This window comes from Heterocephalus glaber, unplaced genomic scaffold (assembly GCF_053883595.1).
Source record: "Heterocephalus glaber isolate CG9 unplaced genomic scaffold, H.glaber_assembly_v1.0 deba00000331, whole genome shotgun sequence".
In the NCBI taxonomy this organism is placed as follows: Eukaryota; Metazoa; Chordata; class Mammalia; order Rodentia; family Bathyergidae; genus Heterocephalus; species Heterocephalus glaber.
Window position 1 is genome coordinate 52250668 of NW_028258142.1, and position 25458 is coordinate 52276125.

The 25458-nt window shown below is 38.4% G+C and overlaps 1 protein-coding gene across 2 annotated transcripts in view; it reads left to right on the forward strand.

Moving 5' to 3' along the window:
• Positions 1-25458, forward strand: part of Cdh2 (cadherin 2) — a 208082-nt gene that overhangs the window by 155846 nt on the left and 26778 nt on the right. For both annotated transcript variants that reach the window (XM_004853132.3, XM_087189586.1), the window contains 8 exons: positions 2581-2753; positions 11048-11185; positions 11839-12024; positions 15322-15575; positions 17453-17595; positions 20437-20670; positions 20947-21180; positions 23181-23320. In XM_004853132.3, coding sequence (XP_004853189.1) covers positions 2581-2753; positions 11048-11185; positions 11839-12024; positions 15322-15575; positions 17453-17595; positions 20437-20670; positions 20947-21180; positions 23181-23320 — 1502 coding nt within the window. The remainder of the gene's footprint in view (positions 1-2580; positions 2754-11047; positions 11186-11838; positions 12025-15321; positions 15576-17452; positions 17596-20436; positions 20671-20946; positions 21181-23180; positions 23321-25458) is intronic.

The following is a 25458-nucleotide window of genomic DNA, read 5'->3' on the forward strand; positions in this document are numbered from 1 at the left end:
CTGACACAGCCAGGGCAGCTTAAAAGTGAGCACCAGATGACGAGAGCCTTTCTGTCCACAAAGCATAGATCCATCATAGGAGACATTGCAGCAACAGAGACGCAGCTGGACACAGCTTTAGAGATACTTGGTGTTTTGGTGTTCCTGAGACACAGCAGTGGGGTTAAGAAAAGAGTGTAATAGCGGGATGACAGTGATCAAAGTGTGTTATGCATGTATGAAAATGCCACCGTGAGGTATATATATATATATATATATATATATATATATATATATATATATATACACAAAACCACAGCAGGGTAGGGGCTTAGTAAGAGCTGTGACTGCTGTCCTCTACCTGCTGCTGTTTCCTCTCCTGTTGGCCCTAATGTCCTCTGCACCCTCCTTTCAGTCAGTGTAACGGAACGTGGCCTAGCACTGGCCAAAGCGGTTATGAAATCATGTTGACCAAGGTTAGGTTCTTATACAGAAAGCCCTGCAGATTTTAGTCACCATCAAATAGCTACGATGCAGAAGCCTGTTTAGTGTGAAATGCTAGTGGACAAGGCAGTCGTCTGGATAGAGGTGGTAAAAGTTTGGCCAGCCTTTCTGAGAGAAGGTTTGCTGTTTCAAGAGATTTACTTTGCTATTTATTTTGCAACTTATAAAGCCTTAACATTTAAAACTGAGCTACATAATACCTTGGTCATCTCTATTACTTCATGCAGCTCTCTTACGCACAAGTGATATTTTCCATATAAGCCACTGTGCCCTATACATACTCTTGCTTGGTCCAGGTGTGCTTCTCTGTATCCTCAGAAAAGAGAGGTTGGGGGAGCACCTGGAAGGAGGACAGGGCTGTACAGAAGGCTCGCTTACCTGTGGCTCCTCCTGAGTCACATTTTCAGAGTAGCTTTCTTCTTTGTTTCAAAATACAGCATAATTGAAGTGTGTTAAACATATTCTTACCAAAACACATCTTATCCAGATATTCCAAAAATAGATCAACCTTGGGCTTTTTTTTTTTCTGCAGAGGTTTTGTTTCTAAAAATCATTTGGTATTTTTCCCTCTATTACTTCAAACTTTATAAAATATGATGCTTCACAAACATTGATAAAAATAAACCATTCAGGCTATATTTATTATGCATTTGACCATGGATTTCCATTTAAGTTTCCCTTAAATAAAAGGCTATTGGTAATCACTGCAAGTAAAGACATTTCATAATTGTGTTTCTTGTGGTTTTTCTGTATGTTTTGAAAACATCCTTCTATATAAGGTTTCTTAATGTGATATCTTTTGAGTTAAGTTGTATTATCAGTATTTTGGCTCAAGGTTCAGAAATGTACTTTTTAGTCTAACCATTAATTCATTCATCATAAGCTTATAAGCAAGCACTGTCTGCAAGCCCTGATCTAGCCATAGGCATTCATCATTAATAAGCACATTCCTGCCCTGCAGGAGTTTCAATTCTAGCTGGGAAGAGAAAGCAAGAAAGTATAAAAAGAACAAGAAAATATAAAATAAAAAAATAAAAGTTTTTGAAACCAATAAAGGTGTAGAGGTGGTATACCCCAAAAGCGTTTCTTGTTTAGAGGGACAAGCGCCGAAAGGAAATTTCATCAGTGTAACCAAGCCATGGTTAATTATTCTTCTTTTTAGTTTGTTTATTGTTAGTATATGTAATACATAATATTGTAATATATAATTTATTTTGGAGAAATTGTATAAATGTGTATAGTGTCTTAAATAGGTTAACTCTGGTGTGAAAGTGTACCATGTAGGCACATAAGAGCATAGGTAGAATTTTCTTCATTATAATACCTAAGAAGGTAGGCTACAGATAGAAAATTTATGATTCAGTCCTTGTAAAAAAGGCCATAAAACAAACCATTCTAAATAGTAACTGCTTTTCTCAGTGACTTCTATACCACACTTTGTCTAGCTAATTTGGACTTCCTTGCCTCTCAATGCTTTATAGATTTATTTTCCAAAATGTCCAATAAGTTGAAGTCCTTACGCTGGTTACAGTATTCTTTCAAACTCCAAGGAAAAAAATGAAACACAATACCAAATCCCTATTCAGTGTACCAAAACAGTAATGCATGAGATAGCTCCTTATGACCTGAGTGATGGAGTATGCCTTGCTAGCACACAGCTTACTTTCAGAAAGTGACTCAGGCATTGGAAAGAATCACACTCAGCATGCCATTCTAAATGTCGTTGTTTAACAGATGAAAATAAGACCAACCAAGGGAAGGAATCGGCAGCCATGCAGTATGTTTCTAATGGCATCTTTATTTGCATTTTATATAAATTAGAGCCTGCAGTGAACCTCTTTGGAATCATAGAGTGAATTTTTCTTCTAAGTTATGGAAAAATTGACACTTTATAAATATGTATATCTTATAACTTTCCTTTCAACTCTCTGCACTGTGTTTTATATTCTTTAAAATAGTGTTTTTAATCATCTAAATGATATGAAACATTGGTGTTGAAAAAGCAAAACTAGGACATATCGAATGGGAAGTACACCTTCTTTCTAGGGGCCCCAACGTGCAGGTTAATGGATTGTTTTCCATGTCCACTGTCTCTAGGAACGTATGTGATGACCGTAACTGCTATTGATGCTGATGACCCGAATGCCCTAAATGGAATGTTGAGGTACAGAATCCTGTCCCAGGCTCCGAGCACCCCTTCACCCAACATGTTTACAATCAACAATGAGACTGGAGACATCATCACAGTGGCAGCTGGACTTGATCGAGAAGTAAGGCAACCAAAAACTGTATTTGACTTTATTTTTATCTTATCTTATTTTTTATCTTTTTATCTTTATCTTTTATCACATATACTTTAACTCCAGGAAAAAAAATATATTCACACTGTTGTTGTTATGCTAATTCTCATTAATAAATCTTTTGTGTGATTTTTCTTTACCGAATTTCATATTGGTTATCTGATATATGTATCCTGGATACATCATTGCTAGCCTACGTAATATTTAATGTGATAATTGACTAAGTTAAATCAACATCCTCTAGTATCTAATTTTTAATATTCATAGCAGTTTTTCAGTTTTCCTTTATAGTCACAGATTTTCATTGGGAGGTATATTAAACATCATGGTCAAATAATGTTTGCATAAATGTAATTTTTGAGTCTTTTTTTTTTTTTTTGGTACTGGGGATCAAACAAGGGATCTTGTGCTTGCGAGGCAGGCCGCAGAACCACTGAGCTAAATCCCCGGGCCTTGAGTCTTGTATTTTTAAGAGGCTACAAATGAAATGTATGTGATTCTTGTTTTCTGTAGTCCCTGTGGATAGCCTCATTTAGTACAAAGAGATTATCTCCTCTATTAGAACTTACCCCTTAACTCTGTATTTAATGGATTTGAACACTAGTAAATACATTCATTCTACTGACAAGCATTTAAAACTGTAAATGTAGAGAAGCACATTTCTGGCATGATATTTTGTTGAAAAGGCAAACAGTAGTGAAGACATTGAAATATTGCTCAGTATCCATCTGATTGAGAGAGGGGGTATTTTAGTAAATTTCCAGGTGGGTCTTCTCAGTGTGACAGGCTTCCACCTAGTGTGTTTCTGTGTATCTCTGTGTTTTTGACCATGAGATTCCCTTCTGCCTGGAATTCCTTGCTCCTTTCTCATGATTTTGAGTTTTCAGGTTGTTTAGGTTCTGATTCAAGTTCTGTTTATATCATTTCCTGAACAGTCCAGCCCTAATAAAACACTTACATCCTTTCTCAGTTCTGTCCAGACCATTTTCTTACAGATCCTCAAGGTCATTATTTCAGCCATTCATAATAATCATTTGAATGAATTATAAAAATGCCAACTCATAGGATTTGTGCTTTGTAGATTTCTGGCTGAGCCAGCTTTTACTGTAATGAGAACTCAGATTATGTAGGAAACATTACACCCATCACAATAAATATTACTGACAAGGATTCTAGAAGTTACTGTAGGGGTTTTTGATGTTTTATTTGCTATAGTAGGATTCACTTGAATTGGATCAAAGAAAACATTACCATTGCAATTAATTATACACACAAGATAGTGCTAGATGCACTATAATAAAGTAATATGAGCCAATCAAGATCACTTTATTTAAAATTGAGCTGAGAGATTTACTTAGGAGTTAGATGTGTGCCTATGACATTGTACCTATTAACTTCCAGCTGTCAGTGATTCTTTTTCTAGGAAGGTTTTGCATCAGAGATTGTTGAAACGAGTTTTTGCAGTACTACTTTCAGCTCAGTGATATTCCAAACATGTGTGTCTTTTCACTTCTTCCATTACTATATGAAATACTCTTCTTATATGCCAATAAACTCAGCATGCATGCCATATTTTTTATGAGATTATGGGGTATTTTTCAATATTCTTTCTTGAGTGCCAGGTCACTCACAAAGTAAGTAAATTTAGATCAGTTCACAATCCTACTATTTCTCTGTTGATTCACACTGTCATTGTGAGATTAAAAAAATGGGCTTCATTTCTGTTTTCATCCGGTAATAGTCCTATCACATTTAGCCTGGCTGTCTTATGCAAGAAGGAGGCAGGACAAAGGAAAGACAGTTTTCCTAAAGCAGTCCAACCATGTTTAAAAATCAGAGGCTATATTTAGGGTAGAGAGTGCAAGTGTGGCTGTAATCATGGTTAAGTATATCTGCCAATGGTGGGAGAAACCTTTCTCTGCCCCTTGGTGACAATGTAGAAATGAGTTTGAAACTCTCATAGAATCGTGAGTTAGATACAAGATGAGAAATCGCTTCTTGACAGTAAAATTATTAAACACAACAATGAGTTACTAGAAAAAATTATGGAAAACCTTCCTTCTCTGAAAGTCATTTAGCATAGAAAAAATATCTATCTTGGATGGTTTATGGTAATTCTGCCCAAGGAAGGGGATAAATTACTTTGACTTTTTCAGGCCTTGTGAAGACTTGAAATTCTTTTATTTCTATTAGAATTCATACTTTCCTTTTTGTGGAAAGTAATTTCAGTTGTTGTTCTCTCAGGATATATGACACCTTTGTGTGATGGAACTCCTATTCATTAAAATGCTTACTGAAATTCAACTTTTTATTTTTCTTTAATCTGCAAGTTTAAAAAGTAATTATTTCTTAAGTTCTCCAAAAGCTGTAACCACCACCTTCTGCAGTCTTATCCTTTTTTTTGACAAACTGCCCAATATTCTTGCACCAAGTTTGCATTTTACGTTTGCTTCTTATGGGCTGTTTGACCTTCACTGACCTATAACTTCAGCCCCTGCATTTATAAATGGAGACAAAAATATTACTTATAAACCAGATGTGATAGTCCACTCCTGTAATCCCAACCCTTGAGAGGCTGAGGCAGGAGGATCACAGAGAGTTTGAAACCAGTCTGGGCTACATCATGAGTTCAAGGCCAGCCTGAACTACAGAGCAAGACCCTGTCTCAAAAAAAAAAAAAAAATACTACTTCTATCATGAGATGGTTGAAAGATTTATGTAACATGTTTGAGGGTAGGTTCAGCATAGTACCCAATCGATGTTAGTGCCCATTTTCCTCATTGCCCTCATAAATGGCAGCAGCGTCTACTAAATGAGCTCCACCAACCACGTTTGCTCCTCAACATAATGTTTCTCGCATCAAAGAAGGAATGATGATCCCTTCTTCTGAAGCCTAGTCGTCCATTTCTTTGTGCCCTCAATTCTGTTCTATCTTAAAGGCACGTTTTCCCGCTTTCTGTTGTATCTGCAGCCTTCTCTCCTCTACAGGCTCCTTCGTGATCTACTCAGGCCATGTCTTCCCAGGGGTACAGTGGCTCCCTGCCCCGTGGGACCAAGTCAGAGGGCTTTAATGTGGCATCCGAGACCTTCTAAGGCGTTGGCGCAATATGTTCTCTCACCACCCACCCCCAAATGTCTTGCTTCTCACTTTCAAACACTTGATACCCAGCCGTACGTTCAGCTGTATGCAATTTCTGGTACAATAATGGAGTTTGTGTTCCTTTTGTCCTGTCTCTGGGCCTAAATCCACCTCACCCATCACTGCATCCCACGCTAATCCTCACTTAATGAAAGCCGGTCCTCGGCCCCGCTCGGGCATCCGCAGTGTCTCTGCCTGCTTCTCTGTGTGCAGAGGCTGTGTCACATGGAAGGCCCACTAGGACTCCTGTGCTCAGCATCCAGGGAGGCAGCTGCTCGTCAGGAGCCCCGAAGGAGTGTTCAGTCATTAGGCATCCCCTCAGCTCACCAGCAGACTTCTGGAAAGGGCAGCCCTCCTCAGGGCTCAGCTCCCACTCCTTCCTCATCCGCCCGAAGCCTGGCCTTCTGCCTGCTGCCCCCACTCAAGATGTGCACATGCTTCACACATTCTTTCTTTTCTCTTCTTTTCCTTCAGTAAGGGCAAATGAAACCATTCACCAAAAGCTACATCCCCAGCCTCAAATTTATATATTTTTTTAAATTTGGAGATAACTTCTCACTAACATGCCCAGGTGGAATTTGAATTTGCAATCCTCCTACCTCAGCCTCCCAAGTGTTGGGATTACAGATGTGCACAACTGTGCGTGCCTGGATTTTACTTAGTTTTGGTTTTTTGTGTGTGTTGAGATGGGGTCTTGCTATGTTGGCCAGGTTTGTCTTGAACTCATGAGGGCCAGTCATCTTCCTGCCTTAGTCCCCCAAATAACTAGGACTATAGGCCCACCCCAAACCTCTCAGCCTGCACATATGTTCTGACTGTCTTGGAGAGCACATACTTCATGGAGCAGTTGATGGGACAGACTCGTGACTCAGAAATACCCAGGTTTAAGTCTCGTCTCTTTCACTGATGGCTGGCTCTCCATGGAAGGAATCCTTACCGTGCAAAGCCTCAGTTTGTCTGTCTGTAAATGTAGATAAAATTTTACCTAATAGGATTATTGTGAGGAATAAATGAAGTAATGTATAGTGCTTAGCACTTTGCCAGATACTTGTACTCCATCTCAGTAAAAGTCACTGTGGTTTCTTATCAAGGCCCTTAGAATACTGTTCTACATGCAGGGAAAAAAATTTTCCCTATTCACAGATGAGGGAGCTGGGGGTTACCATTAATAATTTGAACTGTGAGTCACAAACCTGTTCTTCCCTCCTCAGTTTTGTTGACATTATCATTTACCTGTCCAAAACCTGACCCCATTTGTGCATCCCAAAGCAAGTCTGTTAATTCTCCCTGTGTCTGTGATTTAGGATTAGTTTCCTATTTCAGGGGACCAGTACCCTCTCCCTAGCCTCCCAAGGTCATGTTCTGATTCCCTTTACCATGCATAATTTATCCAGAAACCCTGATCTCTTTGGTCCTCAAGTTCTCAGATTCCTCCTAAATACCTCATGTATTTATTCCTCTACAATCTGAGGAATAGCCAGGACACCTCATATTAAATGATCTTTGTGTTACTTCTTCCTACTCTTAGTGCACTTGCATAGTACATCGGATCCTGTGGTCCGTTTCTATCCAGTTCCATCCCATAATGAAACCAAGGCCGTATCTGGTTTTGTTAACCATTTTATCCAACTAAATAACACTCTTCCTGGCATCTAGCAGAGATTCAGTGAATAATTTCAAGTGAATAACTGAACGTTTTCACCTGTTTACTCAGTGACGTTACTCTACTTCAGTGTTTTAAAAGGATGCTGCAGGTGTAGTCAGACAATGAATTTAGTTGGTGCATACAGAGAAGACTAGAAACAAGAGACTCCAGGCCGCTTAGATACTATTCAATCAGAGACCACCAGAATCCAAGAATCATATTCTTCAGAGTTTTATTTATGGCAAGTGATACTAGTTTTCCATTCATGGTAGTTTTATAATAAATTTATATAAGCTTTAAAAGAGGGAGATAAATAGGAAATGACTCATGGTATAGAAATGTGAAGAGATGGCAGAATTGGGAAGATTACATATGAATCACTGCGGTTTGAGAAATAGTTGTTTTATGCTCTCAGTATAAGTTTTAATAAATAAATTATAGCCTACCATGTAAATAAGAAGACGGCTTTTTCTTAACCTAAAATGATTTATGTAAAGTAATGCAAGGCTGGAGGTTTCTCCTTCATTCAATCATCTAGCCACATGGGTCAGGCTGTATACCAGTGACACAAACATGGACACGCAAGAGCCCTGCAGAAAAGCAGGCTCCAGGCAAGAACAGACATATATGATGTGGTTTTTTTAAAAAGGCTAAGGTGAATGTTTAATTTTTTAAAGATTATTACAGTAAAAGACACATTGCCATGAATACCTCTCACTTTAAACACACTTATCCCAATGATCTTGCCACTTCCGGAAGCAGCTCTCCAAGTCCTCTTTCATGAATGTCTTGAGTTGCATTTTTGAAGTTGCCTCAGTGTCCTAAACTGATTCAAACTGTTTACCTTCCGTGGGCATCCTCACATTGAGGAAGAGCCGGAAGTTGCACAGTGCCAGATCTGGAAGGAAGGAGGAGGAGGAAACACTCTTACAGAAATTGCCCTAACATTTTTGAGATGTGTCACAGGGGCAGTCTTGAGGATCCAAACAGCTTTGCCTCAAAGACTTTAAGAGGTCATCACAAAGGTGACTTTTACCTTGTGTTTGTCATGCTCAGAATGGGGGAAGAATATTCAGATAGTCCAAGGCACTACTAACCTTTTGAAATGGATAATACTTTGGGCTTGACAAGTCCTGCAGGTGTTCAGCAGAATCCCTGGCCTCCACCCATTAGATATCAGTAACACTTCCAGTGAGACAACAAAAAATGTCCTCTGGCAAGGTACAGTCACCTTGGTCCAGAACCGCAAGTCTGGGCTGGGAGAATTGCCAAATGCAAGGGTGTAGGGTCCTGGGGAGACCTGATGAGAAAGACAAAAGCCCCAGGTGTGGGCTGAATGAATGGGAGCTGATAGCTTTGGTAAAGCGCGTGAGTCACAGGGAGAGGAGTGATAACAGCGGATGAGTTGAGGTTTTATCTCCTCTAAAACAGGAAATTAAGCATTTTCTAGCAGAATCCCTGGATCCAGTATGAGATTGTGAGGGTGGGAAGTCAAAATCGGAGGGAATCTAAATGTTAGTCATTCACAACCAGATGCTGAATGATTAAAAAAGGCAAGAAGCTCTATGGTTTGATTCCCTGAAACACAGGTTGTCAAGTCTTCCTTACTAAATAAAAGAGCATTTTACCAATCAGGCATCTAAAAGTAGAGACTGTACTATTTACCAAGTAGATTTTGTTTTATTTGAGTAGATATTGTCTTTTTAAAATAACAATGTTCTTTTAAGATTTAAAGATTTCAACGTAAATTTGAAGCAATGAGAAACTTAAAGACTTAGCTACTGATCCCAATATTTCAGCTCAATTGCAAAATTGTGTGTATCATGCTTGTATATTTTAAAGATCTTCATAGAATGCACATCAGAAAATTGCTGTATCTCTATACAATATCCATTTTGAGGATTTTTTTAAATCTTCAAAAACAGTTTTTTTAGAAAAAGTAGTCACCTATTTCAAAAACCAGCAGCTAACAAAATGGCATTTCTAAAGTCATAACAAATATTTATTTTCATAGTTTTCAGCAGGGAAACTGAATGAAAGGCCCTACTCAATTCTGAGTAACCATGAGAGCATTAAACTGAAGTGACACTCCTGGCTGAGAAAGGAAACCATTGAGAAACATTGTAGCCTGCCTAAGCATCATGGTCAAGTGTTATGGCTTAGAAAAATTAAAATGGTTCAACCAGCACTAGTCCTTTGTGGGTTTTTTAATTAAAAAAAAAAGAGTGCTATTTTCTCTTTTAGAAAGACAATAAATAACCACTAGAGATTGACATTGGGGTGGACAGACTTAAAATCTTAACGCTTGAGGTTTGGCTTTTCCTCCTACTCCTTTCTTTCCCTTGCCCTCCCCTCTGACAACTAAATCAAAAGCTCCAATTTGTGCCTCTTCCATCTAAGCTCTAGAAATCTCTTAGGAATGGCCATTCACACTGTTAACTATATTTAGAATTAGGAAAATCACACTCTGCAGTGACAGTTGACATTTTGTTGTTTTTGTTTTCCTATGAAGTAACAACTTTATTTGTTCGTAATTTTTTAACATCGTAAAAATCATCTTTTTTAAAAAAAAAAACAAAAGCTGTGCTAATTTTCACATGTTCCAAATGACTTTACTTACTGGTTTTGGTTAGATTTTCTTGTTATAAACCTTTCTGAGGTAGTACTGTAGATTTCTCAAACAATCTGGAGATTTTTCTCTTAGTTTAATTTGGCTCCCTTTTAAAACAGTCTATAATTTGAAAGTACGTAATGGATGTCTGTCTGACAAAAATCCTCTACAGATAAATGTATCCATATATATATCCACTCCAGGCCTGTGCTGAAAACAGAGGACATAATGAGTGTTATGTCCAAATGTCAGTCCATCGAATATACAGTTATTAAATACCCACTACTTCCAGGACTAGCAGCATAAACATAAATACTTTAATTAGGTTTTGGTTACAGTTCTGAGTAGTAGGTTATGTAATAATGGGAATTAGGAGGAACAGATCTGTCAACTTTATTACAATAGAAAGACTATAAGAATATATAAAAGGAAATATATACTGTATGAGCAATATATGCTTTCTTTACTCTGTTGGTCTTCTTCATTGCCTTTAGTAGCCTAAGCTGGGTAGAAATTAGCATAGGACTAAGTAAATAGGAATCAAAAGACTTGAATGCGGATCCCTGTCTTGTGAAGAAGAGGAAGAGGTTAAAACTGGGTGGGGGATTCCACGCACCTGTGAATTTCACACTTCTCCCGGGAGTTGCCTCCTGAGCACAGAGGTGAATATACACAATTAAATCTCTAGACAAAGACCAGACCCGTGCTTCGTGAGTTAAAGTAAACTCCACTTGGGAAATTTCAAGTAATGTTAATCAGAATAAATGATGTCGTACTCTCTGCTTGTAATAAAGAGCCCTTTACAGAACAAAAGTTATGTCTTCTGAGGAATTAGTTTCGTTTAAGTTGTTATCGTTCTGTCTTCTTAGAAAGTGCAACAGTATACGTTAATAATTCAAGCTACCGACATGGAAGGCAATCCCACGTACGGCCTCTCCAACACAGCCACGGCTGTCATCACGGTGACAGATGTCAATGACAATCCTCCCGAGTTTACTGCCATGACGGTAAGGACGGCCTGTCACTCACAGAGCTTCAGGCCTGTGGCCCATTACAGAGAAGTTTTGTTGTGAATAATAAATGTGTTAAATAGAAGTGGGACCTGCTTAGCCTGATAGTAGAATGGTTACGGACTCAGACATTTCCCTCCCCAGGGCTTTAACTCAGGCATCCAAGTAGTTCGCTTCCTCATCACATTGGAGTCCATTGTTAAAGATGTCTAAATATGCTGCCTGGAACTGATACCCTAAAAAGATATTGTGCTCTTATTACAAAATCCTTATAGATATTAGCAATTGCACAGACTTCAGGATCCATTTATGCTACTTTGTCAGTATATATTTATCTATATCTCAAATGGAAGTATTTCCTACAGACCAGTCCTTTCTTCTGACCTCAGTTTAATCACCCACACACTCACAAATGAGTGCTAATTTCAGTATTTACCAAGCTGCAACATAATAAAGAGACAGCCAAAAAGGGTTATAGTATTTTAAAAATCAAACATAAATACTGCGATTACCTGCATTACCAATCTCCTCATTGAGTGTAGATAGTAAAAATTTAATGCGCAGTAAAATTAGGGTGGCGTGGTCATGAAGAAAACTTGTCCTTCAGTCGTCCCCGTCACTCCTCTGACTGAGGTTTGTCTTTCTTGTAGTTCTACGGTGAAGTCCCTGAGAATAGGGTGGATGTCATAGTGGCGAATCTAACGGTGACAGATAAGGATCAGCCCCATACACCAGCCTGGAACGCCGTGTACAGAATCAGCGGTGGAGACCCTACAGGAAGGTTTGCCATTCAGACTGATCCCAACAGCAACGACGGGTTAGTCACGGTGGTAAAAGTAAGTGCTCCTAACAGTCAATCAGCAGTGACCAAAATATGCTTCCCCACTCTATTATTTTGCTTTGAAATCTTGGCACTATTTTTCCCCAAACATCTCTAAATCTAGAATTCTTACCTATTTGGCAGGTTACATGTTCATACTTAATTTATGTTGAAGTTGAGGTCAATGTAGGCATTCATTATCGCAGGAATATAATAATTGTAAAATCAGCTTGGAAAGATTTACCAGCGTAAAGATAGGACTGGCCTCAGCAATGTTCACTGTCAGTGTAGCTGATATCTTAGTGATTTACAACATCATAAAGTTTGATCATTATTGATACCTATTAAGAAGGATATACCACACTGACTATCCTCATGTCTACAGCAATTACCATATAGGCAGGTAGTGTTTAAGCCAAAAGAAAATTACTGAAGTATAATGGAATGAGTAGGAAGAAGAGGGCCTAGATTTGTAAAAGGTTTTGCATTAAGACTGCTGTTTTTAATGCTCTTTTCAAGACTTTATGAAACTGGTTCTTCTGACTTAATTGTGAAAAAAAAAACAAAACAATTCAGTGCTGGATGCAAAATGAACATTCTTCAAGTAGGGTAAATCCATAGCTATAACATAAAAGCTGTTCAAGTGAGCACCCCTTCCTTTTAACCACGCAGTGAAGAGATTACTTACTCTGTATCCCACTAAGACAGTCTTGATTTGCAAGTGAACCCAAGTGTTGGCCTTATAGAAGAATGTGCCCGAAATTGCCAGTTGTCAGGAAATACATGCCATGCATGCATGACTAGAGTGGGTTGGAAACTTCCTGAATAATACAGAATGGTGACCAAGAACAGCAGCTCCAGACCCCAGCTGTCTGTGTTTGAATACAGGTCTGCCCTTGACACTTGTGTGACTGTCTTAGTTTCCTATTGCTGGGACAAAACACCCAACACCCACAACTTTAAGGATGAGGGGTGTAGTATGGCACATGGTTTCAGAGGGTTTTGATAGGTGTGACCCCCCCCCCATTTGTCCCCAGACATCTGAGTTTCCAGAGCAACTGCCTAAACTCCAAGAACAATCAGTCTGTTTCTACATTCTGTAGCCACCCCACCTACTCTGCCAGGACCTGACACCCTCCCCAGTGCACCCGTAACATTAGCTATTGCTGTGGCCATGTTCTCAGCTCTTCTCACTTCCCCGGGCTCATGGTACCCTTTGTCTCAGCCCAACTGAGCCTATCCCACTAACCCCCTTAACCCTCTCCATAAAAGACCTGGCTCAGTAAACTTGACTAAACTCTCCTTTGGAGTTACAGTACACCAGAAGTCCCACCCGGAACCCCCAGTTCAGGCTGGCTGTGTTCTTTTACTGGGTCATCACTGTTTACCTAACAAGTTTAGTCCACAATCCACTGGCTCCAGGCAGAAATGGCCTTGTGGAAGGGCGTGGCAGAGGAAAGCTGCTCAACACGTGACAGGCAGGAGTCAGAGAGAAAAGAGAGGGACCAGGGACAAGAACACACCCTTCTGGTTCAGGCCTCAGAGTGATGCCACTCACAAGAGTACATTGCACTCTGAACTCACCAAGGCTCATAGCACCGCCATCATACGGTCACCTTCCAAAACCCTTACCTCTGAACAGGTGAGCCTTTTGGGGACATTTTAGACCCAAACTGTAACAGTGACCAGATCCAACTGTTTCACCTCTGTTAACCTCCATTTTCTAATGCAGAAAAGGGAGGCAAATAACAGTTCCCAAGTTGCAGCACTTTCGTGAGGAAAAGTGAGTCCCATACTCCTTAAAGGACTTACAACTTTGTAGGTTCAGAGCATTTGATCTGGCTCACAAAATCACTTAAATATTACAGCCTTACTTTCTGTACGACTTGTTTCCTGTCTTGTTTAAAATACTTGAGGAAAGAAAGTTGAGTAGGCGAGTTGAGAGTGAGAGAAGAAAGCTGTGTACGTACAGATTCTGAGGAGGTGGTCTACTTTTGGAAGCTGGTGTCCTTTGTGGTAATAATGTGAGTCTCTCATGAGCTGTAGCTCTTGATAATTTTGAAGTTACCAGTGATGATAAGACAGCTCTCTATGCCCTTTCTTTCCCCGTTATTACCATACAATATACTTATTTCCATCTCCTCTACAAGAAGAGGTAATCAAGGGAATTAAGGATGAAAATCCAGTCTGGTACTTGACTCCTGGAACATTCTAGTGACAGCAGGATTCAGTGGAACTTGGGACCACGTCAGAATTCAGATGAATTGGGTTAATCTAGAGTGTTATTCCTAAATTTGAAAATTTTACAAACAGTAACAGAATTATTTTGTAAAACACCCAGAGTTTGAGTTTGCTAAGAGGGAAGAAAAAAAATCTTTTCACCTAAAGCCTCCAACCCTATGATTTTAAAAAGCAGTATGTATGTATATGCTTATACTTTAAAATGTATACTTCCAATTATGAAAGATACTTCTACATTAAATAAGTTTAGCTCTATAAAAAATCATGTTTGGTAGTTATTATCTTTTTTTCCATTCATCACAGACTAATAAAAGCTTTCCTGGATCAGCTTTGTATCAATGTTTCAGACTGTAGACCTCATGTTTTTACCTGAACTCATACTATTTAGTATTTGGGGTCAACAATGCTGTTTTTAAAAACCAATCAAGGTTTTTTTTAATTTAAAAATAACTTTATTATCAAACACACACACACATACAGAAATTAAAACCATTCAAAGAAGAACAATGCAAGGGAAAAAAACTACAATAATATTCAAATATAATAGAACTCAACCAAAACAAAACTGAAAGGCACTTAAACATTTTTCCATATAACTTTAAAAAACATGTCAAGTGCCAACAAGATACCAGAGGATGTGATTTGTTTCAGAAAGATCCCCAAAACTAACATTGAACAAATAGTGGTCTGGAAAAAAACTCCAGTTAGCGAGCATACTACACATAAGCCAAACTTCTGCGTAATTTAAATTTCAATACAGTCATATGACACGTGATGGAAACACAATCCGAGAAATATGTTATTAGGCAATTTCAAGTTTTTACATATACCTAAATAAATGGATCTGTGTAACAGTCATATGCATTATTTAATGAACATAAATCTTTGAAGTACACAAGACTTATAAATAGTTTAAATCGGGATGAGTATTTTAATCATTGACATTGCTGATGTATGTTTTCCAGAAATTTGAGAAGAATTCTATGATGTGGTGAAGAAAAACAATATTTTAGAAATGAAGTTGACAATCTGCAGAATACAAGTATTCTTACTTTCTTTTTTCCCCCCTCAGCCCATCGACTTTGAAACAAATAGGATGTTTGTCCTCACTGTAGCTGCAGAAAATCAAGTGCCATTAGCCAAGGGAATTCAGCACCCGCCTCAGTCAACCGCAACTGTGTCTGTTACAGTTATTGATGTGAATGAAAACCCTTATTTTGCCCCCAATCCTAAAATTATTCGCCAGGAAGAAGGCCTTCATGCAGGTACCATGTTGACAGCCTTCACTGCTCAGGACCCGGATCGATATATGCAGCAAAATATTAGGTAGGAAATGCCATTTATGGTATTTTTGCCATTCAAAATGTGTTCTATGCTGTACATAAAATTTATTTAATCTACTGTTTGAAGAAATTTCTTTAGAAACCAAACTCAAAAGTTTATTAGTTATTTCTTAATTTTATTCTGATATCTTTTGGATCTCGCAGAAAAATAATCTACCACTTGAGAGAGGAAAAGAAAAAAATTTTTAAGAAAAAAAACTTCTTCAAGCTATTTCTCAGTAGTCAGAGAAAAGTCTTACAAAGATGTGAACATTTTCCAAGATAATTTTAAGTCCTTTGAATTTTCCTTTCAGGAAATTAATGAGTATATTAGATAAAAGATATCAAGATGCACTGACTTACATATTATTTGAAGAAAGCAGATTCTCTACCTTTGTTTCTGTCCCCTTGCCTTTCTAAAAATGGCTATTTAGCCTATGCTTTTGTATCAAACACTTCAAAAACTTCTACAGTGATTAAATAGGGAATTTTCAGAGGCTTATAATATTTATATTTATCTCTCCTCTGCACGTCAGGAAGAAAACTCATGCCAAAACTAAGATCTAAGAGCTAATTATTTTCATCTCCTACCTGTACAGTGAACTTATAACATGTATCTGTGAAGAGATTCAACCTCAGAAAAACCTAATTTATCCTTCCTGATGAGGGAGTAGGTAACTGACAGAGTGTACCCCAAACGGCTATTATGCATAGCTGGTGATGAGCATTTTTAAAACTAGCTTATAATTTATTTAACTTCTTTCAGAATTGCTGCTAACAGACAACTGCACTTATTCTCCATTTTACCATACATTGAAACTAAGACAGTTAAATAGCTAATTAACTGAAACCCTATAGCTTTGACCTCTAAAACATAGCAATTTTCTCCAGTTTATACACTGGCTGTCCAGGCTTGAAAAGTTAAGCTCCACCCCTAATGAAAATGGAGTTTAAGCTAATAGATCTGCTGATACAGACTCAAGCCTGTGGGACTTCTTGGGAAGGATGCAAATCTGGGTCTGGACCCCATGTCAGAGAAGCTTGTAGGGATGGGATTATGGGCACCTCTCCAGTGAGACTTCATTTCCTCCATGAGAAGATGACAAAATATTTTTGAAGTTCAGTGGACCCTTGAGTTACAACTGGCCTGACATACGAACAACTTGAGTTATGACCAAAATTTTAGTTTTAGCTTATGAACAAAGTCTTCACTTATGACCTGTATGCTTCCAGATGGTCTCAGATACAGATTTAACCCTTAAAGAGCTCTGGAAGGAACATTACAACATCCTTTTCTGTGTGAGGTTAACTGAGAAATCCTGGGCAAACTCTCTAAGGACACTGAGATCTATCTGAAATAAAGTGTGGCTTAAAATTATACAGGAGAGAGACTTTGAAGGCAGATGACCATCTTGAGTTACAGCCAGCCCTCAGGAACGAATTGAGTTCAAAAGTCAAGGGTCCACTGTGGTCTGTGATGTAAAATTCAACTTCTATTACAATTTCTCCTAAGTTTTGTACATTAGGGTTACTGCTTATTGAGAAGGTATATTTGAGCACTTTTATTGGCACCTTTGCCCTCTGTTGAAGTAGACAAGAGTCTAAAGTGAAATCTCCAATCCGCTGCTGTCCTCCTTGTCCTCCCCTCAGACAACACAAGGTGCTTCCTGAATGCCTGACCCAACACAACCAATATGTGCCTCCCAAAAATCACTTCCACAAAAATACTTTTCGGTGTTAAAGCTGTATTTCCAGCCACCTTCTACAAAAATGTGCGCTAATGAACAATGCACTGCATTTTTATAATTAAACCTGTAAAATATACTTTATTTCTAAAGTCTCATATAAAAAATTAAACTTAACCTTCCTTTCATTTTGTAGATATACAAAATTATCTGATCCTGCCAATTGGCTAAAAATAGATCCTGTGAATGGGCAAATCACTACAATTGCTGTTTTGGACAGAGAATCACCAAATGTGAAAAACAATGTATATAATGCTACTTTCCTTGCTTCTGACAATGGTATGTAATTGAATGTGTCTGTCCTATTATATTGTATATGGTTACAGTGAGCAGAGCCTCTCCTATGTACACAGGAAGTGAAGTTTTCTACAATGCTGAATTGTCTAGAAAACTGACCTTTATTACCTAAGGCCCTATCTGTCTTCCTTCCCTCCCCTCCCTTCCCCTCCTTCCCTTCTCTTCCTTTTTTTCTTCTTATTTATTTTCAAGGCCCTAAGTTTTATTCTCCATTTCCTATGGGCTTTCTATGACTTACTCCCTTGCTGTCTGCAGTGAATTTTCTCCATGTCCATACACCTTCCATGATAGCCTGGCATTTGGGTTGTGAATTTTAGTTGTTTTCCTGACCTGCCATGTGTTGATTCCTGATTTACAACAGATCTAATTGATCCTTGGAGTCCCCATACTCTGTATTTTTTGACATAGTCATTTTATATTTTTCTTTTCGTTAGCTAACTTGCTGCTATCAGTATGTGTGTGTCTCCTCCAGTAGTTTTCCTCTTTCTAACTCTCTGCTGCTGTCTGCTATGGGCTAGGAAATCAGTTTTGTACATAAATTGAAATAAGTTAGTTTGGGACAATCAGGGTGTTGGTTTTGGAACATATTCTTTAACATCTTTTTTTTCTTCTTTCTGGATCTCTGCTGAGTTCAAATTGATATAGATAAACAGATAAACATTTTTTAAAAGGTATCTGAAATAAAAGGTACCTATGCAAAGTTAATGATAGACTTATTTGCTTTACTAGCTCTCAGTATGACATGTGTTTAATAGTGTGAGCTCTAGGGTTCTACCTGACTGCCTGGGCCCATGCCCCTTCTCTACCACTTTCTAATGATAAGATTCACTATGGGATTTTAAATCTCCGTTGTTGTTATTGCTGTTAAGTGAGGACAGTGGTATCAGTAGCTAACTCATAGTGTTTTGAGAAAGATGTAAGTGCTTCTACACATAAAGCTTTTAAAAATGAACCTGGCCCAACCTAACCACTCACATAAATATTTCTATTATGTGTGAATAGTTTCAAAACCAAATCACAACCATATTTTTAAATGTCTTTATTGTGACTCCATGAATGTGCAGTTTTGATCAAAATAGTCTTCAAATTATAGTTCATAAAACATTGCCTATTTAATACTTTTGATAAGAACAGTTTTGATGGATGTCCCTAAATCCTGCATAAGATTCAGTGAGATTACTAGGTGAAGTAAATCTACATGGCAACAGAACCCAAAGCAGTATTTCTTACGGTTTCTAATATGGGCACTACTGTTCTCATGTTCAGCTGGACTTCTGTAAGAAAAGTTTGTGCCACTGCACGTCAAAGTGTCACATTAGTGTCTGCTTTATGCTTCTGTGTATCCAGACACTTCCCTCTGGTGCAACTGCAAGTGATCGACCTTGATCCATTATCTTGAGATTTAAAGAGTCATGAAATTATGTATATACATGTTGGCCGTGAGTTACAGCCGGACCATCCATTCGCCAGGGTGGATTGTTGTCTAATTGAAAGGGTGTTTGATAGGAGAGAGACGTGCGCTCTTAACTCTGTGAAGCTGGAATACTTTACAAATGCAACGCACCTCACTTAAAATCACAAGGCTGGATTTGGAGCCCCAGTTCTGCTCTTGAAGAATTATACAAGTTCCTATGGGGGGAGGTTGAGTCCATATCTTCACACTAAACTATGCCCCCAACCCTTTCTTATTTCTTATTTTAGGCCAGGGTCTCCCTAAGATGCTAGGTAGCCTGGGATGGACTAGAACTTGCAATCCTTCTGCCTTAGCCTTCCAAGTGCTTGGATTACAGGCTTGTGCTACCATGCCCAGCTTCTACAAGCTCTTATACTGTCTGTGCCTTAGTTTGATCATTGATAAATTGTTTTCTCTTTGCCTGTTCTATAAAGCTGTTATAAAAGGAATTTTTTTTTGGTACTGGGGATCGAACTCAAGACCTTGCGCTTGCCAGGAAGGCAGAGGCACCACTGAGCTAAATCCCAGACCCCTAAAAGGAATTTTATCTTAAATGTGATAATAAATTCAACAATTCCTTAAAACATCAAGAGTCATAATGGTTGTGGTAAAATTACAACAGACACTTTATCTTCTACCTTTAATTCTTTGCTCTTAAGAGTCATCATGTGCCTCTCAGAGGGCAGCAGGGATTTTTACTTGTGCCCTCTGCAGAATGTGCATGTGTGCACCTTCCTAGGTTCGTGACCTTGGATGGGTCACTTAAATCTCTGGGCTTCAGTATCCAGGTTTATTTATATTTATAATATACAGGTATGAATGTTTATAGCAGAAACCAAATCACCAGCTACATTATGGCATAATGTGATAGAATCAACATTTTGCAGTGGAATGTCTGCCCGTGGTTCTGCGTTACTTATCTGCAGAAGGTTGCAATAGGTCATACTGTGTTGGAGGTTTCAAAGCACTCCTCTGTTCTTTCAAGTGCACACCTTAGTTTTCCATCAAAAGGATCTGATGCATAAGATCCTGAGCTTGTGTCCTGCTTCTGCGACATTCCCCACAGTGCTTGGAAGAGTGTGCTGTGCCTGAGCCCTGATAGCGGACAGCGAGGGCAAGGAAGACTTGGGTTCCCATGGCGCCATAGTGTCACCATGCTCAGCTCCTACACAGTAGCACTGACAGCTCACAGTCATCCTAGCAGGGAAGCAGGAAGTGGGCTTGATCCAGAATCACTGTGTTCAGATACTGTGGCAACTGGCTTTTTCCAGGACACCACACAAAGGCTAGAAGCTTTGAGAATTTCACTATAATTGAGGCTCATCTGAGAGAATTGTTCAGCATCAGTTGTGATTTCTCTCCCTTTTTAGGAATTCCTCCTATGAGTGGAACTGGAACGCTGCAGATCTATTTACTTGATATTAATGACAACGCCCCTCAAGTGTTACCTCAAGAGGCAGAGACTTGTGAAACACCAGACCCCAATTCAATTAACATCACAGCACTTGATTATGACATTGATCCAAACGCTGGACCATTTGCTTTTGATCTTCCTTTATCTCCAGTAACAATTAAGAGAAATTGGACCATCACTCGGCTTAACGGTAAGAATTGGTTAATTATTAGAATATATGTGCATTTGAGAGGTTTTGAAGGCTGATATGAAGTTCATTTTTATGTGCTTCATAATCTCGTTAAATATATTTTAGAAGCTATTTAATTTTTAAGGTATCAAAAGACCTTAAATCTTCACAAAAAAGCATAGTTATGGTTCACTTTATGTATGCAATGAGATAGTAAATAAATCTTGGAAAATGCTGTGTTTTCATATCACATTACGTATTAACTGTCAAACTGTATTTCTTCCCTATTTTGTAAAGGTGATTTTGCTCAGCTTCATTTAAAGATAAAATTTCTTGAAGCTGGTATCTATGAAGTTCCCATCATCATCACAGATTCGGGTAACCCTCCCAAGTCCAATATTTCCGTCCTCCGAGTGAAGGTTTGCCAGTGTGACTCCAACGGGGACTGCACAGATGTGGACAGGATCGTGGGCGCAGGGCTTGGCACGGGCGCAATCATAGCTATCCTACTCTGCATCATCATTCTGCTCCGTGAGTACTTTGTCTGTTCTGTTCTAATCCCTTTTGCTTTTAGGATGCTCAGCCAAGTAAGTTATTGCTGTTCTCTTAGAAAATAATCTAACAACCCTCTTTGACTCCTTAGCATCGTCTTGTCCATCATATATAGGTCATGCGGGTCCACTTGAGATTGAAAACATCTCTGAGCACTGTTTCGGGCACTTACAGGTTTGCAACAAGCCTCCCCCCAGTCCTTCTTCCGTGCCCTCTTACCGTTTTCTGATGCTGATTGCTTGGGAAGCTTTAGAAAATGTTTTTCATAGAAAAATGTTAAACGGTCCTAAGTTTGAGCACTGCTCTTATGATTTGAGTATGAATTTATGACACGTAGTTGATGATTGAGGAAAATGACTGTATTGCTTTTCTTCATATAAAGTGTAGTCAGCAACCTGCTCCAGTCATGCGAGGATCAAGGTATTTGTTTTTGAAGGGCTGCACAAAATAGTGAGAGGTTGTACTTCCTCACACAGCACATTTGATAATGGAAATGATTACACAGCTCAATAAATTGTCTGTCTTTAATGTAAGTGTAGATTAAAGAATTGCTCCTTTTTTAGATACTTTGCAATCTTTGGTTCAGTGGAATGCAAGAAATTAACCACTGGAAAATACTTTAGGAACCACTTCTAGGCATGCAGGTTAAAAGAATGAATTGTCTGGGCCCTGTGTTTTATTATGGAATAGCAGCAGGACTTAGTTTATTGTGTGATCATGCTATGCACCAATCACTGTCTTGAAAATGTTGGCCATTTCTTTTATGTTTTCTCCATTTACAAGTGTTCTGGTAATTTAGAATTCTGTCCCTTTATTCTAAGCAATTACTATAGAAGCCTGAGCATTTTTTACTTCCTGTGTGGAGACTACTTTGGCTATAATTTGAAACCTGCATGCTTTACTAATAATCCACTTGCTAGATTTAGTCCTGGAACAATGGCAAATGAGATCATGTATCTGGCTTTTAAAGGAGGATATTTACTTTTATGGCCAATAATAAAAAATGTGCTCAAATAGGAGTCATTAAATCTTTTGTTTCAGGATGTAAACGGATACTCTTAGATTTTAGATAGAATTCATTCCTAGATGTGCACTTAGGGATATCTTTCAGTTTCACCTGAAATGTAACATGTTTGCTAACCTTATCAAGAAAGACTTAGGCATGATGGATTGAGGCATGAAGAAGTGACAAGGGCATTTTGAAGGAAAATGAATTGGTGCTGATTTTAACATCAGCTCTGGAAAATTTATGGCTTCAGACCTGGCACAAAGTGTAAAACATGAAAACCTAACATTATTTCAGTACTCAGACTAATCCCCTGGCCTTCTTAGCTAAAGCATGCACTGGGCAAGGAAATGCAGAACAGTACAGCAGAAAAACAGCCTCTGGGAATCCAAAAAAGAAACTCAAGATCCAATTCCTGAGCCAGTTTTAATTTCAAAAACAAGTCATCTAGATAAACACTTGTTTCCTCAGAGAAGTGGCATCCTCTGAATTTGGGAGTGTGATGATGACTGACCAGTCTAAATAAAACAGTGTCACAATATAACTTACTGCTCTATTGTGTCTTTGGAATTTATGAACCGTTCTATTAAGGGCACCTGTTTCCTAGCAAGCTAAAATACAGATAGAGAACGTTAATGTTCTCACCTGTAGATACTGAAGCTGAGGATAGGGGCCATTCACCTAGTAAGTGCACAGGATGCCTGGGCTGGATCCCAGGTCTTCATACTCTAAACTTGGGGTCCTGCTCCCTGCTTTGTCTTGTCTCTCTTAGTGTGTGGCCAGAAATAGATAAGAATGAAAAATACATGTCCTGAGTTCGATCCCTGGTACCAGAAAAAAAAAAAAAGAATGAGAAATCCATTGCAAGGCCATTTAAGAATAAATTACTAGTGCCAGAGACAATGATTAGATAGACCAGGCTGTCATAATAATGATGTTTATTATATTATATTTTTACTATGTTCCAACCTAGTCCTTGTCCTGATGTTTGTGGTATGGATGAAACGCCGGGATAAAGAACGCCAGGCCAAACAACTTTTAATCGATCCCGAAGATGACGTAAGAGATAATATTTTAAAATATGACGAAGAAGGTGGAGGAGAAGAAGACCAGGTGAGCAATATTTTAACCTTTAGAAGGGAATTTTCCAATCATATAAATTAAGTGGTGGTGAAAGGGTCAATGTGAGAAAATGGTGTCAGGATTTGCTTTTTTGTTTTACATCATCAGTCATTTGATGAATTCTTCTCTATGTGTGCCACTCATTTGTTGAGGTTTCTGAAAGTACCAAATGTCACTGTATGCATTGTATGTATGAGATGATCATTAGCATTTCTTCAAGGAACCTAGAATTTGAACTCAATTCCGGTTATATTTGTACTAAAAAAATACTTTTTCCAGTTTCTTTTCTTTGGATATTCAAAGTACAACTAAAAGTAGTTTCCACACTGGGATCTTGAGATTTATGTGTATGGTAGAAAAAGCATTGAACCTATTCATTCCATGAACATTTATCAAGTAATTTCAATATTCTAGGCACAATTGTAATCCCTGAGAATACCGAGGTGGGTGGAGCCAACAAATATTTGCCCTCAGGATTTTTACACGCACATAGAAATACTTGAAGTTAGAGACAACAGCTAATTCATGGTTGTGTCCATCGTATCTATTATGATGCCTGGTGCACAGTATTAGTTCAATAGATGTCAACATTCCCTTCTTGCTCTTAAGTTGTGTGAGTTTCCACATCACCATGTACATGTGGAACTTCAAACCATTTCAAAGATGAGTTGCATAATACATGGAGAGCAAAGATCTTTGCTCAGAAGCAATGTTTTATATAGTCTAAGAGCTGATAGTTGTAAGGTCTGCATTGCAGGCCAGGCATTCTGCCCAACACATTAAATGCTGTGCTCTCTTAAGTCTTGGAAATTGGTGGTATTACTGGGAACATCTCCACTTTGTTGCTAAAAAACTGAGCCAAAACGAAATCGTGCATCTAGGAAGTAATAGATGGAGGACTTAAGTTCAGGTGAGTCTTATGTCATAGCCTAAACTTACTACTGTAATATGTTTCTTTTGAAATTTTCTGGAATCTAGTAATGTAATTCATGAGAAACTGCTATGACAAGTATTTCTTAGATACAGTTGTTAGGTCATTTCTGTTTACGGAAAATGTCAGGAACAGTCTGCAAAGAACACAGAAATCTTTGGGTTTTGCATCACTATTGGGAAATGAAAATGTATACTGTCTTAGGTACATGTATGTGTACACATCGATCATAGAGCTGTTACCTTGAATAAAAACAAATTTTCATGAACATAGTTTCTCTTTGGGGAAATGATGCGTCACTTTTTGTTTTACAGAGCACATTCACATCCATTCTTGTGTTTAATCTTTCGAGCAGTCATTTAGAAGAAATGCATGTTTAAAATATGTTGAAAACTTGACTCAAGTGTTTAAAACTGTTTTGAATACTGACTAATTAAAGTGGCTCTATAAATATACCCCAGGGTTTCTTGCTTATAAATGTCTTTGGATTTTAAAATTCATGTTTGGCTTGATTCTTAATTAATCTATCCTTTCACTTTCATAGGCTGTATTCAAGATCATCAAATGTGTATTGATCACATTTTCTCATAAAGCTCCTTCTTGCATTATTTTATTTTTCATATCATTGTTTATTATTTTGAAGGCATAACCCTAAAACCAGCTTCAGTATAAATAGTCTTAACTGGAAGGCCACTGATAATAACCAGATATTAAACAGAACTGGAGCCCCAGAAGCAAGAACCAAGATTCTTCTCAGCAGCTTAGAGTGTGGACAGGGCACCTGAGGTCACTTCATCTGAACTTCCTCCCCCCCGCCCACACACACACTAATCCCTTCAAAAGATTGTTTAGTAAGCTTCCCTTGTATTATTTTAGGAAAGATTTGTTTCTTTACTGACTTCAACCCCTTAAGATGGATGCATGAGATCAAATAGTAAAAGGTAGCTATTGGTAGGGAAGAGAATGCAAAACAGTGTGGCAGGAAAACTGGCCTCAGGGAATCAAAAACACGTAAGATCAAATTCCTGATCCAGTTCTAATTTCCTGCCCAAGTCATCTAGGCAGGCACTTGTCCCCTTGGAGAAGTGCCCTCTCCTTAAATTTGGGAGTATAATGATGCCTAACCAACCTGAACAAAACCTAAATAAAACACTTAATTTAACTGCTGTTTGGTGTCTTTGTAATTTATGAAGCATTT